Below are 15,148 nucleotides of genomic sequence, written 5' to 3'. Positions count from 1 at the left end.
CTCCCTTATTCCACTTTTTCTTTGGAAAAATCAAATTTAACTAATGTCACCTCATTTCTGGAACTACATCCTGTTGTAGGTGAACACGCTGGCTATTGTAACTACCATAATGGAAGATGAGTCAGACTTTCTTTCTTCCTTCCCTTGTTTTCCCTGTGTCCTTGAGTTTTCCCAGAAGCTACATTTCTATAGAATAAATTTCCCTGGGCACCATTTCTTCCATTTGATGACTTGGGTACTCAGAGATTCCCAGGTTTTTGTAGTTGTAATATCCTTTTTTTTTTGTTTCCTTTTCTTTTCTTCTCTTTTCTTTTCTTTTCCTTCTCTCTTTTTTTTTTTTTAATGCTAACACACTACCACCTCTCTCACTGTTGCTCTTGTTTTAAAGACCAGACTAAACTTTGAAACAGTTTTAGGATGCCTATGAAAGCATTAAAGGCCTTCTGGGATATTTTGAAATTGAGAATTCAAAGTTGGTCTCTATGCCTGAAGAAGAAAAAATAGCCAGTTGTTAGCAGTTTTGAGTGGCTAAATTATTTGTATGCTAAACCTTCCAAATGGCACCATTTAGGTCTGGCAAACAATAGAGAATGGAATGGAGTGCAAGCCTTTCCGGGTTTAGTAAAAGCAAACAAACAAACAAACAAACAAACAAAACATGAATCCTGGGATCAGTCAGCGTGCTTGTTTCTGAAGTCACCAGTGCGGCAAAAGCATCGTAGGAAATCCTGTGGTGTGTCTGTTGTGACCAGTGCAGACCCGCACACACAGTTCTCTAGGATTCAGATCTCTGCATCTGTCATCAATCACTTAGTCTCGTACCGTTTGCATACTCCTCATACCTTTATTGTTCCTTCTCACCCTCCCATTCTATTCACGTGTGAAGGAACACTCCCCCCGCCCCTGCCCCCCACCAACCACTGAGAAGTTTGACAGGTTATTTCATCTACTAGCTTCCTCCTTATCTCTCCCACATCTTCTTTATGCCCTAGGAGCAGGTAAATTCACTACCAGGTAATTATAGTCCATCATTTTCAATAATAATTTTCTATGGAAACTTCTTAAACCATCTCAAAGCAAAGCAATAGGCTGAATAAAGCAATTAACAAAAATTCTTTTACTGAATTTTTAAAAACTTAAATTTACTGAATTTTTAAAAACTTAAATTTCTGCCATACCAGTGAGTGAGAGGTACATACAGAAAGGCTACATCGACAGGTATTTTTCCATTGTGTTCAATTTAGTCTAACGTTAGATGGGCTGGGAAGGAAATCAGTAGATTCACATGAGTAGACAGTATAACACATCATACATCTAGATTGTTTTATATAAAGCTATTACCGGACAAATCCTTCTAAAACAAATACTACAACAAAACTTTCTTATTACTAGACATCAGAGGATCCTCATGTCCATCCACTGTTCCATGCTGGTTTAACACAGCCACACCATGCGACCATCACAGATCGGTGGGGGTGACTTAGCTCTTACCAAAGATGACCAACAGGACTTGGGCCAAACTGGTGGAAATTTTATCTTTAGATATCTTTTGTGCTTCACAAAAGAAACAAGAAGTCCGAGTGGTTTTCTGTAAAACAGAAAATCAAAAACAAAGTGGATGATGCCAAAAAGGAAAAAAGAAATCTAGCAAAGGGATTTGGTATGATTCCCTCAGTTATCTGTGCTTTTTCAAAATTGAAGACCCTTTTCATCTTTTAGATGGTGTGTGTCTAGACTTAGTTCGAAAAATTTGGCCCCTTTTACAAGCATTGTTAACAGATTTGAAATGAAGCAAGAGTCTATCTAAAAGTTCTAGTACAAAGAAAGAATGCGAATAAATATCGGGAGTTTGTGATAGAGAAGGGTATTGCAGGACACCAAAGGACCAAATGCACATTTGGATTTATAAGCCAACAAAACACCAAAGCCGCTGAGTTTTTTTCTCACTAAACTAGAGTGAAGCTCTCAAATATAAATGTAAAACCCAAAATATATATACAGTTCTGTATATATAAAAACCAACAACAAAACTTTACTGTGAAAGGATAGGAAACTGAAGTGTGGTTCCAGGGTGATAGCTTGGTTTACACAGGATCTTGATAGTTTGTACCTTTAACAGAAAGGTTCTAGGCTCGGGAGACTAGATGTTAATGTTTTTTAAATATTTATTTATATTTGAGAGTGGGGAGGGCGGAGAGAGAGGGAGACACAGAATCCAAAGCAGGTTCTAGGCTCTGAGCTGTCAACATAGAGCCCAACGCAGGGCTCAAACCCACGAGCTGTGAGATCATGACCTGAGCTGAAGTCGGACACTTAACCGACTGAGCTACTCAGGCACCCCCAAATATTAATATTTTAAGCACATTTCGTGCATCATAGAGATTCTAGACACTCTCCTGGGACCTATAAAGACAGCTGGTTCTAAATGGTTTTCCACCTCCTTTCTGGAGAACCCATTAATTTCTTCTATAAAGACTCCTCTTCAGTATTTAGCTATAGAGGCACAGGAATGTCTCATGATTTTGGGGAATGCAGTAGTGTGAAAAGCAAGGTTGTAAAATGAACTGCTTTCCTCCCCCTTTCTACCTAATTTCTCTCTCCCTGTGCTGTAAGGACTAGGATATCTCTTTCTGACTCCTGAGCTCATGTTTAACTCAGAAAGTATAGTTTGCAAAAATGTCCTGCATGTTCTAATTTGTATGACGGAAGGAGAAAAGAACTCATCTGAGCACCAATTTGACATCGTTTTACTCCAACAGTCTTTAGAAGCCAACACCCCTTCCCTTTTATGACTGTCTCAAATGCCCTTGCTAGCCAGATCCCTTTTGCTAGCTACAGTGTTTGCACATTTCCTTGTTAATCAGCTGCGTAGGCTCAGAGACTGTGTGTTTTGGTGTTGTTTGTGTGTGCAATCTCGTGCTGCTTCCTGAACGCATGTGTCCCTTCCCTTCACAGCCTACTCGACACCCAGCACCTCCCCCGCAAACCGATTCGTCAGTGTTGGACCACGGGATCCAAGCTTTGTAAATATCCCTCAACAGACACAGGTGGGCCGCTCTCATCTTTTCTGTATGTGGTGCAGCTTGTTTTATTCATCAGGTGCATTGTAATTCGTCTTTTGGCACAACAGGCTGCATTTCCCAGCCCCTGTTTGGTCCCCTTTCCTCCTGACCCCAACCTTCCTGGCCCTACAGCCACATTTCCCTGTGTTCTCAGAAATCGTGGAAAACGCTGTCTGCGATTTTTCGTTTCTCGTATCGAGAGGGTAGAAGAGGAAGGCTTCTGTGCCAGAACTCCTTTTGCGGTGGCGAGAAAGGTTTCCCAGTGCTAGCTAGCGTGTGTTTCCTTGTCTAGGAATTCTGGTCTCTCTGCATGCAAGCAGATGGAAGTATACCTCTACCCGGAAAAGTCCACTCTGGTTGCTGTTAAAATCAGAGTGCATCCAGGGAATGGGGGAACCAGCCACTCTTCTGTATTCACTATAGGGTCCCCAGGAACCTGGCAAACTTTCTGAAAAAAGAAAAGAAAAGAGAGGGTTTCTGAGTCCTATTAAGTTGCTGGTGTTGGTGCAGAAATAGGTGATGTTACTGGTTACGCTGGCCACTAGAGAGCAAGGTGCAGCGGGGTGGGAGGGGACATATGCGACTATAATGTCATATGTTGAGGTAGGTGATTGAGAAAAGAGTGTACGACGACATCTAGAGCTTGTTTTTCAGTAGACAGTTGTGTTTTGCCCTAGTACAGGTCAAGGAGAAGAAATCCCTTTTAAAAGTTTTGAAATGGCTGTTCATTAAGAAACAGTGAGAGACTTTTGGAGTTCAAAGGTAGTAGATGTAGAGATATTTGAAGTTTGTGAAATAGAATTAGATTAAAGTTTGGAAAGGAACTACTCTCTGATTTCCTAATTAGAATGGAACTATATACTATCATAATTGACATAAAGTATGTTCTTTGTGAGGTTCTCAGCATGTTGTTTGAAAAAATTCCCTGGGATATTTTGTGCATATGCCTGGGTGTGTAATCTCCAGATGCCAAATTTGTAACTACTCATCTTTGTTTATAAGAATATGACCAGATGCTTATCAACGGGATAGATTTGCCTTCCTGGGTCCATTTGCTCACTCTGTAAAGGATTTTAGTTTATTGCTGTGTCGACAGTGCAGGTGAAACTACATTGTGTCTGAAGCCTTCCTTACGCCAAAGCGGGGTCACAGAAAGTACAGCCTCAGAGGAGGCAGCTGGGAGGGGAAGGGGAGCAAAAAGGGGAGGCAGCAGGTTAACTCTTGAATTTCCCACTTCTGCTGTTCCTCCTGAAGCGGGCATATCCTTGGCTTCTGGGATTAACATCTACTCTGGACCTGCCATAAAATTGTTCCGGTTTATTGCTTATAAAGGTTTCCTACCCCTTCAAATGCTTAACTGGTGAATTGGAAGTTGAACAATTACCTCAGATGCATTAAAATTTGATTTTGTACTTTTGGCTCATGTGTTCACGTTCAGTGGGAGGGGGGAACCGGGGACAGTGGCTCTATATTGAATGGTTGCTTTTCTTGAAGCCCCAGAGTGCTTGGGTTACTTCATTAAGAACCTCAAATATGCAGTTTGGAAATGTCCTGTTTGTACTTTACATAGTATTTTTTTATACAATCTGTGATTCATAGCACTGAAATGGTACCCTGTGTTCCTTTCAATTTGTTTCTCTATAATCAAAACGTGTTATATTCCAAAAGGCTTTGTTTCACAAATGCCTTATTTAACCCAGAAACTGAGTCTTCATGATGTTGACCACAAAAATTCAATTCTTAAAAATCCAGATTCTCCACGCATCTGGATGAATGATGTCATTTAGACCCAATTTTGGCATCTGGAACTGAATTTTTTTTGGTGTCTGTTAAATATTTGGCATCATAGGGACAACAGCTTAAATGTTTCTTACCACAGTTACACCTGCCACATTCATCTTGAAGAAAACCATCCCAATTGTCTTATGAGAAACTGTACTAATGGAGTTGTCATTTAAAAAAAAAATGTGTGTATATATCCTAAGGTAAAAATGATATGCTCAAAATCTTTTTTAAATTTTTATTTATTTATTTATTTTGAGAGAGAGAGAGAGAGAGAGAGAGAGAGAGAGAGAGAGAGTGCAAGCAGAGGAGGGGCAGAGAGAGAGGGAGAAAGAATCCCAAACAGTTTCCTAGCTGTCAGTGCAGAGAACCCAGCCCGATGCAGAGCTCAAACTCACAAACTGTGAGATCGTGATCTGAGCCAAAACCAAGGGTCACTTGGTTTAACTGACTGAGCCACCCAGGTGCCCCTATGCTCAAAATCTTTTAATTTTAAGGAGTATATGTTAACTCTTTAAGAAAAAAAAAAAAAAGGAACTACTTTCCGGAACCATTTAAAGTGTTAGACATGTATAGATGTAGATAAAAATGGTCATATTCTTAAAAAATAATCTCCTTTTTGAGAAGACATTAGTTCAGAAGTGAGTCTGGTTTTTCTTTTTTTACAGGAATTTTTTAAGACCTAATTTGAACATGGCCTGCAGATTAGTAATTTTCTACACAAGCTTGCATTTTTTTCTACCTTTGATGCTTTTGTTGATGAGGCATGAAATGTGTATTAACTGAAGTATAGAAAAGTTTTCTGGAGAGATGACATTTTGCTTTCTACCTTTAGAGAAGTAAAATTGAAGGGTCAGCCAAGCAGGTACTTGAGCTTTACAAATGCAGAAGAGGTACACAAATGCATGAACAAACGCAAGGTCAAATGGTGTCCCTTTCTCCAAAAGACCAGTTCCCAGTGGAAATCTCTTCAACATAACTGAAGCATTGACTTATAGGAGACAGATTAGATATGGTCTCTGTTGTTTTGTAGCAGATAGAACTTGAACGACTGTGTAGACCTTGTAAATAGGCAGCTTTCAGTTTATAAAGAAAGTAAGAACTTTATTTATAAAAAGTACTCTTGGGGCACTTGGGTGAATCAGTCGGTTAAGCGTCCAACTCTTGGTTTTGGCTCAGGTCATGATCTTGCCGTTCGTGAGTCTAAGCCCCACATCAGACTCTGTGCTGACCATGCAGAGCCTGCTTGCGATTCTCTCTCCCTCTCTTTCTCTGCCCCTCCCCAGCTCTCTCTCTCTTTCTCTCTCTCTCTCTCAAAATAAATCTTAAAAAACCAACAACTTTTAAAAAAGTATTCTTTAACTATATAGAGCTTCTATTCGTTGAGCATTTCCTGTGTACTAAGTACCTTAGGTACATTTCCCAACTAATCTTTGCAGCCACCCCAATAGGGTAGCTATAATTATCTCCACTCTATATGTGGAAACTGAGACCTAAAGAGATTATTCATTTTCCCATGGCCATAAGCAGTGAGAAGTGAAGGAAGAATTTGTACCCAGCTTGCTGACTGCCAGGCCTGTGTTCTCTAACCATTGTGCTTCACGAAGGCCTCACATGCTGGTGAGCCACTCTGACTGATGCTCAGCTCTGGAATACTATGAGCATGCTCCCTGCTTTTAAACCTGAGACCGTATTAAAATCTAATCACCAGTATATAGCCAAGAGATGGAAAGCAAGGTCTTGAAGAGGTATTGGTACGCCCACGTACTTGGCATTATTCACAATAGACAAAAGGTGGAAGCAACCCAGGTCTCCATCCACAGACACATAGGATAAACAAAATATGGCATATACATTTTGTTGTGCATACACCATTTTAATGTGGTATAGTGCATATGATCTGGCCTTAAAAATGAAGGAAATTCTGCAGTATGCTACACGGATGAACCTTGATGATGTCATGCTAAGTGAAAGATGCCAGTCCTGAAAGGACAAATACTGTATGATCCTATGTATGTGAGGTTCCTGAAGGAGTCAGACTCATAGAGAAAATAGAAGTGTGGCTGCGGGATGGGAGGATGGCGGGATGGAGAGTCGTTGTTTAAAGGGTATGGAGTTTCCATTTTGCAAGATGAAAAGAGTTCTGGAGATGGTTGGTGATGACTGCACAGCAGCGTGACCATACTGAATAACACTAAACTGTCCACTTAAAATTAGTTTAAGACAGTCCAGTTTATGTTATGTGTGTTTCACCACAACTTTTAAAATGTAATCGTTCGATAAACTCCGATGGCCCTTTCACCTCTGAAGAGCATGAAATTCTGTAAAGCAAATAGGAAAAGTAGGCAGTTTATCAACAAAATCCACAGTAATTGTGTGCTGACCTCTCTCAAAGTACCGATTCTCATGCCAAGCACATAGTGGGTAGTCAGCATACATTGCTTGAATCTAAATGATTCATAAGAAAGTTTAAAAATAATGACTTTTTCTCATTACAGTCATGATGCATGTTAATTGTGGAAAATACAGATGGGAAAAATAATAAAAATCACTTGTAGTCCTACTGTTAACATTTCCATATAAATCCATCCAGACTGTTTCTATGCATACAAGTATATTGCAAAAATGAGATCATATTACATACCCCGTTTGATAACTTGCTGTTTCTTCCCTTTAACAATATATTATGGCCTTCTTTCCATGTAAATTGGAAAAATTGAATATTGGCTTTTATTGCACCAATTCATCATCTGTAATGATTGGTAGGGAAAGATAACGTGGATAATTGAAAGCCATTTTTTTCTCCTCCTTCCCTTCCAATCTGTTTTTTTTTTTTTCCTCCAGTGAATTCCTCCCTTCACTGAGATGGAATCGCCTTCTTTTTAGCCTTGCCTTGAGCTAGTTTTCTTTCAAACCATCTCGCAATTGCGTTGTACATTTCACCGCAGCTCGTGGCTGTGTTCGAACATTCCTGCCAAGTTATCTGTCCCATTCTTCTGCCTCACTTGCCTGCTACCTCTGCTACTATCATTATTTGACTCGTATCCCTCTGCATCCCCCACTTCGTAACTCATTAAAATCGGGGGTGGCCACCTCCCTACAGCTTTCAGAACATCCGTCTGTTTTGAGACACCATGACCGCTTGGTCCCACCCCAAATCTCTTATTTTTCAATTTTGTCCTAGGAACAGTTGATATTAATGTATAGAGAAGTCTCTGGGGCATAGAGTTTTTACTTCACTTTGGACACTATTAATGTCCCCTGCACGCCCACTGAATGATATAATATAATAGAGAACATGCTCTCATCTCAAATAGCAGAAAGCCAATGGCCATTTCAATTGCATCCCATAATTTAATCTGATCCCTGAAAACGAGAGCCATTAAGAGGATGCATTTATTTAGAGGAAAAAGTTAATATTTCATCATCAGGTAATAAATAGAAATACCAATTCCCACACAGAAGGACTGAGCAAAGAACTCATTTCGATTCAGGTTCTAGTTTAATCAGAATGTTCAAATAAAATGCTTAACCTGCAGAACTCCAATGAGAACTAATTCTTTAAGATGAAAAATGAGTGCAAACAATATTAAAAACAGGCATTTCTTCCCTGCCACCCAAATCTATCACTGTTCTGCATCAACAGAATTGTGGTATCTGAAATGCTATTTAAAACCAAATTACCATTTGGGTTATTAGAAGAATCGCTTGGCATGGCATGGGCCTGATTTGTTGACAAAAAGGCACAGGTGCTGTAACCTTTGCTTAATAAATCATTTAGCTGCTCGGCCTGCGAGCAGTGTGACTTCACTGCTTTTGCTTCATGAAATTTATAAACGTAGGCACAAGCCACACACTTCACTGTGCTGGAAACCACCTGATCTAGAGAGGTCCCTGCATGGCTAAATTATGGGCATGTCACCCATTGTCTGCCTCTGGTGGGGATGCATAAGGAACGTGGGGAGGCAGCGAATATGGAGAGCATTTCCATCTGTTGACATTCTGTGTCATATTCCTGAAGTTCTGCTTGAGAGACAAAAGCATAGGCAATCCACAAAACTCTTCATAAGTTCCTTTCTTTGCTTACTCACCATTTCTTATAGTATTCCCAACACCTACAGAATGTAGGATGTAACAATTCTCCTCAAGTTGTTCAGAGACTAGTAGAAGACACAGATGTTTAAAAAAAACAATAATAGTGGGGTACCTGGGTGACTCAGTCGGTTGAGCGTCCGACTTCAGCTCAGGTCATAATATCACGGTTTGTGAGGTCGAACCCCACATAGGGCTTATTGCTGTCAGTGCACAGCCTGCTTCAGATCCTCTGTCTCCCTCTCTCTCTGCCCCCCCCCTCAAAAATGAATAGACATTTAAGGGGCACCTGGGTGGCGCAGTCGGTTAAGCGTCCGACTTCAGCCAGGTCACGATCTTGCGGTCCGTGAGTTCGAGCCCTGCGTCAGGCTCTGGGCTGATGGCTCAGAGCCTGGAGCCTGTTTCCGATTCTGTGTCTCCCTCTCTCTCTGCCCCTCCCCCATTCATGCTCTGTCGCTCTCTGTCCCAAAAATAAATAAACGTTGAAAAAAAAAATTAAAAAAAAAAATGAATAGACATTTAAAATAATAATAATAGTAGTGACAACAACAAATTAATAATGCAGCGTGATGCCAGTTACAATAAGATTTGCCTAATTTGCCTAAGAGGCTTTGAGACCATAGTATAAGAACTTTTCAAAGAGTGGAAGGGGGCAGAAAGGCTAAACCATTTTTCTATCCATATCTAATTTTGATGTGATGATATGATTCTGGTTTTCATGTAATTCACCCTTTTTTTTACCCCCCCTACCTTTAATTTTTGCCCATTTATGCTATGCATGAGCTGGTAGATAAGGCTTTATTTCGCCCTTCCTAGGAAGAGCAACATGTTTATTGAGTTCTGTCTTCTCTGGACCAACCAGATACGCAGTCATGTCCTGTAGCTCCTTCACCCTTCATTTCCAAGAAACTCCCCCTCCTTGTGTAATGCCCTTGCCCAGGGCACCAAGGTCACCTGAGATTACACTCAAGTTAGCTGAAGCCTTCTCTGCCTCCTCCCCAACCTGCCCCGTGCTTTCTGCCTGTAGGAGGTTGGGTACCCACAGAAGTTCAGGGAGCAGTCAGAGAGCTGCAAAGGCAGGAAACTAAGATTTCTTAGAGGCAAAAAAAAAAAAAAAAAAAAAAAAGTAGCTTCCCCTTTCTAGTTAGAATTGAATTTGAGCATTTCAGTTACAAGCCCATACAATGGCAGACAAAATTTCATTTCCTTCTGACTTTGGACGAAGTTAAGAAGACTTATTGGTCAAATCAGTACTGTGTCTTAAGTACCCACATGTGCCAGGTTCTGTGCCTGAACTTGCTACCGGACTCAGAGTCGTCTGAGATTGGTGCTGTTATCCCCATTTTACAGATGAGGAAACTGGCGTTTCAGAAGAGTACCTTCGTCCCAGGCCGTTGAGGTAGCCAGGATTTGAACCGGTTTGTCTCTCAAACTTCTCTTTCCCAAATGCCATCTGCATGCTTAATTACTGTTAGTGAAAAGTTATTGACCATTTTCTCTTTAAGATGGCCTAAGATTGACTCATCCTCTTACGTCAAGGAATCAAAAGCCTAGGAATTGTGTCCTGTGGGATAGGACCGATGCATCACTTGGTCTTTCTGAAGACCAGTTTCCTATTAGTTCATGCATCTGTAAAATAAGACTAGGCTCGTTCTGTCTTCCTGTCTGGGAAAAAGACCTTTACTAATGATGTTGGTCCACATCTGTGAGAACAGCTAGATTCTGCCCAGAGACCAGATAGCAGAGCAGCTGAGATTATGGGCTTCCTTTTCAGAACTTGGGTAGAACTTTATTCGTTCAGTTAGAAGCAGTATATGTTTTCATTTTTTGGTTATTTTTTTTTTCTTTTTTCTTGGTAATTCAGTTTTTTCTAGTCTGGTTTATTAACTGTAGAATGATGATTATATGATCTCTAATGGTTGTTTTAAGTCTTAGTTCTGTTGGTGTAGAGAAAGTAAATGCTTGATTCCAACTAACCATTCAACAAATGATAGCTTTTATTGTTTGGCTGATAACTAAATTCATATTTATATATATTTTTTTAACGTTCATTTTTGAGAGAGAGACGGAGACAGAGCGTGAGTGGGGGAGAGGCAGAGAGAGAGAGGGAGACACAGAATCTGAAACAGGCTCCAGACTCTGAGCTGTCAGCACAGAGCCCAACGCGGGGCTCGAACCCACAAACCGTGAGATCATGACCTGAGCTGAAGTCAGTTGCCCAATCCACTGAGCCACCCAGGCGCCCCTAACTAAACTCATATTTAAATGGTATTTTCTGGGTTACAAACTATTTTCTCATTTGATCTTAAGAGCAACCCATTAAGTAGGCATTATTACTTAAGTAGGCATTAAGTAGACCCATTATTGTTGTTACCCCATTATACAGTCTTTCAGTTTTTAATTTAGCAGCACCTTTGAGATGTCCTCAGCCACACACTTCACTTCTGGACAAAGTAAGGGCATCAGTTCTAGATACTGGTCTCCTTTTCTCCCTCCATTCTTATGCTTCTGTAATCCCATTACCTTTAACTCTGTGTGTTAGCGTGGTGTTAATCTTTTTTGTTTGGTTGGTTTTTGCCTTGCTCCAGAAAGATTTGGGGAAGCTTCTTAGTTACAGGAAATGGATGATTATTGAAAGAATTGGGTGCCTACTTGGGATTTGGCACACAATAGGTGCTCAATAAATACTGGCTCCTTCCTCACTTGCCTCTTCTCAGTATTAAAACGAGATCAGTGGCCACGGAGAAGGGTAAGATAAGAGGGAGCCTGCATAGGAAATAATTCGATTTTACGGAAGAAGAGGGGTAAAAAATCTGGTATCCGTTAAATTGGCCTTGGGATCGTGGGAAAAGGGGGGCCAAAAAATGAGGTGGGAGGAAAGCTAGAAAACAGAAGGTGAGAATTTGTACAGAGAATTGAGAAGAGTGAGGTCTGAATTTGATGATAGCCTTGCAACGAAGCCAGGAAACCCTAGTTTTGGTTGCAGAATTGCTGTCAAAATTCCCAGTTTTTAGATGGCTCTTGATGATGATGCTTCTGATCGGCAGAAGTTCCAAGACACCAAGGGAAACATACTTGGTACTCATGGCCTGATTTCTTTGTGGGGGGAAAAGGGGAAAAGAATATGAATTAAAGAGGAGGATAGACCTATTTTCACATCCTGGCTATGCCATTCATCGGTGTGATCTTGGACATTATCCCTTAAAATTCAATGCCTTCATCTATGAAATGAAGGCAGTACCCTCTACCTCCTAGAAAAAAAACCCACTTGAGCGTTGCTTAAGCCAACTAGAGTTATTTTCCTGACATGAAATTCTGAGTGGTTGTTGGCCTTATTTCATCTGCTATATGATGCCAGCGGGAGCCCATGCTCTTTCAGAGATTCTACTCTACCCTCCTCAGCATGTTGTCCATTCATCCTCATGCCTGGTGCCTCTGGTTGCAGAATGGCTGCTGCAGCTCCAGATATCATGCCCATATCCTTTTCCACTATTCCTCTTACATCAGGGAAACAATGGTCCTGCCATACTCCTCCCCTGTTTCCTGTTAGCAAATTTCTGTTCAGGTCTGACTAAAATTGGATTCCATTTTAATCTTTAGCAGCACAGAATGCTGGGAAAGCTAGCACAGAATTATCTTGATCGGCTCAAATCATGATCTGTTGCCGTGGGCTGGTTACATTGTCCTCCCTAAACAAAACTGCCCCAAGAAGGAAGGGGCCATCAATAATAGGTAAACCGTTAACAGTATTTGACATATTCCTTTTTCCTACTCTCTGCTGGGTTTCATGTGCTTTTAACTCCTGTTGTTGCATTTGACTCCCTTCGTATCTTGATGCTTGTCTTTTTACAGGGCCTTTCCTCTATACTCGCTCCCCATGTGTGTAAGAAACATATATACTGTGTAAGTGTCTGTGTGTGTGTGTGTGAGAGAGAGAGAGAGTAGTGATCATGTCATTTTAGCCCTCTGTCTGAGTCCAGGATTCATGCAGACATACTGGAGTTTTGTGCAGACCAACTCCCACGGGCTGGGTCAACTTTCTCCCGGTAAACTAGAATTCTGCAAAGACTGAGTTGGAGGACATGTGCCTTTGTAATTGCAAGGGAACTCTGTGAAACAGTGCCCTCCATGTGCCCTCCCAGGTGCTTATCAAACAGTCAGCAATGGGTTCTGGGTTTCTCTTTTATGACTTGGAACCAGATGCTTCCTTTGCAAAAGAAAAGAGCCTGGTTTTGCTGAGCTTGAGTCAACAGAGTTCAGAGAACAGGAAAATGAGTTGATTGGCCCCGCTACATGAACTGTGAGGCGAGAAGGCAATACAGGTGGTTTTGCCCCCTTTCCCCAAAGCCGCCGCATGCGAAAACTCCCATGCCCCAGGAATTTGCTTTACCAAATGTTTCTGAGCTCTAAAAAATAGGCTTTCACATTTAGGAGGGGTTCCTTTTGGACACAGGCTTTCCCAGGCTTTCTAATGAGCCTGAGACCTTGAAGGTCCCGCTGACATACACAGTCTTAAGGCCGGTAGCCTATTGTCTAAAGTGAGATTTTCAAAGATCTCAAGTGAGTCCTCAGTGATTCTTCCTGTCCACTTTTCTCACACCCACTTGTTTACCTTCCTGTTTATTTATTGAGGATGGAGGCACATTCTTTTATCAGTGGCCTCTCTTTTTGAGATCTAGCCTTTCAATGGAGCCTATTCACTGAGCTACATTCCACCGCACACGCCTCCCCAAAATATTTGCATGAGAATTTTTCCTTAGGCTTCACATTGCTTCCTTTACAGCAGAGATGAAATAACTTAGCACTTCTAATTAGCTTTCCACTTTCCAAATGCTTTACACATTAACTAATGAATCACAGGAGCCTGTGATAAGCTGGAGCCCTGTGTTGAGGCTGGGACACTGGGTTAGGACAGGCTGTCCTAGCCCTGTGTTCCTTGCCCTCACGCCCTCCCTTCCCGGAGTCTGAATGTGTTGGGATAACGGAGCTGCAGCCCAGGCATGAACTTGAAGAGCAACCTCAGCCCCCCACAGTGCTGCCTTAATGAAGTAGAACGTGCTCAGTGCTCCCTTCCAAGGCAGGATAGGCCAAGTGAATGTGTCTGTCCTGTTGCCTTGAGTAGTTGGGGGAAATTTAAGGCCAGCTCTCATGGCACACAGCTCCTGCCTCTCTCACGTACAATCCCCCTTCCATGGATCCCTGGCCATTATGGGGTGGGGGTGGGGGGTGGGGAAGGAGTGGTACTGGGGAGATGGAAGGACCGTATGATAGAAAATTCTAGTAAGGGAACTGACTGTAGTAGGGACCTGTGCATCTTGGTAGACTAGGAGTCAAAATACTTGGATGCCTAGCTTATCTCCTCCCACTCATGAGCATGTGATTAATCTTGGGGACAGGGGGAAAAAAAAACTCCGAATTTACTGAGCACCTACTATATTCTTGGTACCACACTAGGCTTGAAGAGGGCCATTGAGATGCGTGTGTGTGTGTGTGTGCGTGTCCAGTCCCTTCCACACCTTGCTCACAGACGTCTAGGGAGAGAAGTAAACAAACTATAGTAAAGTATGATAAATGAAAACGTTGAAGTATGTATGATCCGTAAGGAGTACACAGAGTAGGTAATTAACTCTGGAGAGAAGCAGGGGAGTCGTGGAAGCTATTCTAAAGGAGGTGACACATGGTTTTGAAGGAGACAGACGTACCTGGTAGGTACAACATTCCATTCCAGGCACATGCAAAAGAGTAGTAGTGTGTGTTTGGAGAACTTTACTCTGTTTGGCATACCTGTCCATGTAAGTGGCAGAGAATGTTGAATCATGAGGCTGGGAAGTTAGGATCTGGTCATGAATAAATACATAACTTCAAACAATGGTAAGGCAACTGGACTTCATTCTGTGGAGGGTAGGAAGCAGGTGAAGGACACAGTGGGATCTCTGCATGTGAAGAAACGTTAACCTAGATCGCTTTAACACTCATTAGGTATAGGATTTTACAGATCATAGTAGTTTGAAGACCCATGATCAGGAGGTACCCTCCTCTCCTGGGCAGTATCATACAGTAGAGAAGACATCAGCTTTGGAGCCAGACAGACTTGATATTGATTTATCTCAGTATGTGACTGCTGTTGAGCTGAATTGTGTCGTTCCCCCTTTCCTCCCACCCCTACCCCTTCCCTGCCAAAGTTCATAGGTTGAAACCCTGGGCCCCACTGC

General features: G+C 41.7%; 1 protein-coding gene across 5 annotated transcripts in view; it reads left to right on the top strand.

The window, feature by feature from the left end:
* The window catches only part of NFIA (nuclear factor I A), a 377,388-nt gene that overhangs the window by 336,222 nt on the left and 26,018 nt on the right, over positions 1–15,148 (top strand). For 4 of the 5 annotated variants that reach the window (XM_047869648.1, XM_047869645.1, XM_047869644.1 and 1 more), the window contains one exon: positions 2,956–3,047. The exons of the other annotated variant lie outside the window; for it this stretch is intronic. In XM_047869648.1, the coding sequence (XP_047725604.1) occupies positions 2,956–3,047 (92 nt within the window). The remainder of the gene's footprint in view (positions 1–2,955; positions 3,048–15,148) is intronic. 5 annotated transcript variants of the gene reach the window in all.

This window comes from Prionailurus viverrinus, chromosome C1 (assembly GCF_022837055.1).
Source record: "Prionailurus viverrinus isolate Anna chromosome C1, UM_Priviv_1.0, whole genome shotgun sequence".
NCBI classification, from domain to species: domain Eukaryota; kingdom Metazoa; phylum Chordata; class Mammalia; order Carnivora; family Felidae; genus Prionailurus; species Prionailurus viverrinus.
Note: the sequence above shows the minus strand (reverse complement) of the source record. Positions and strands in the feature narration are given on the sequence as shown.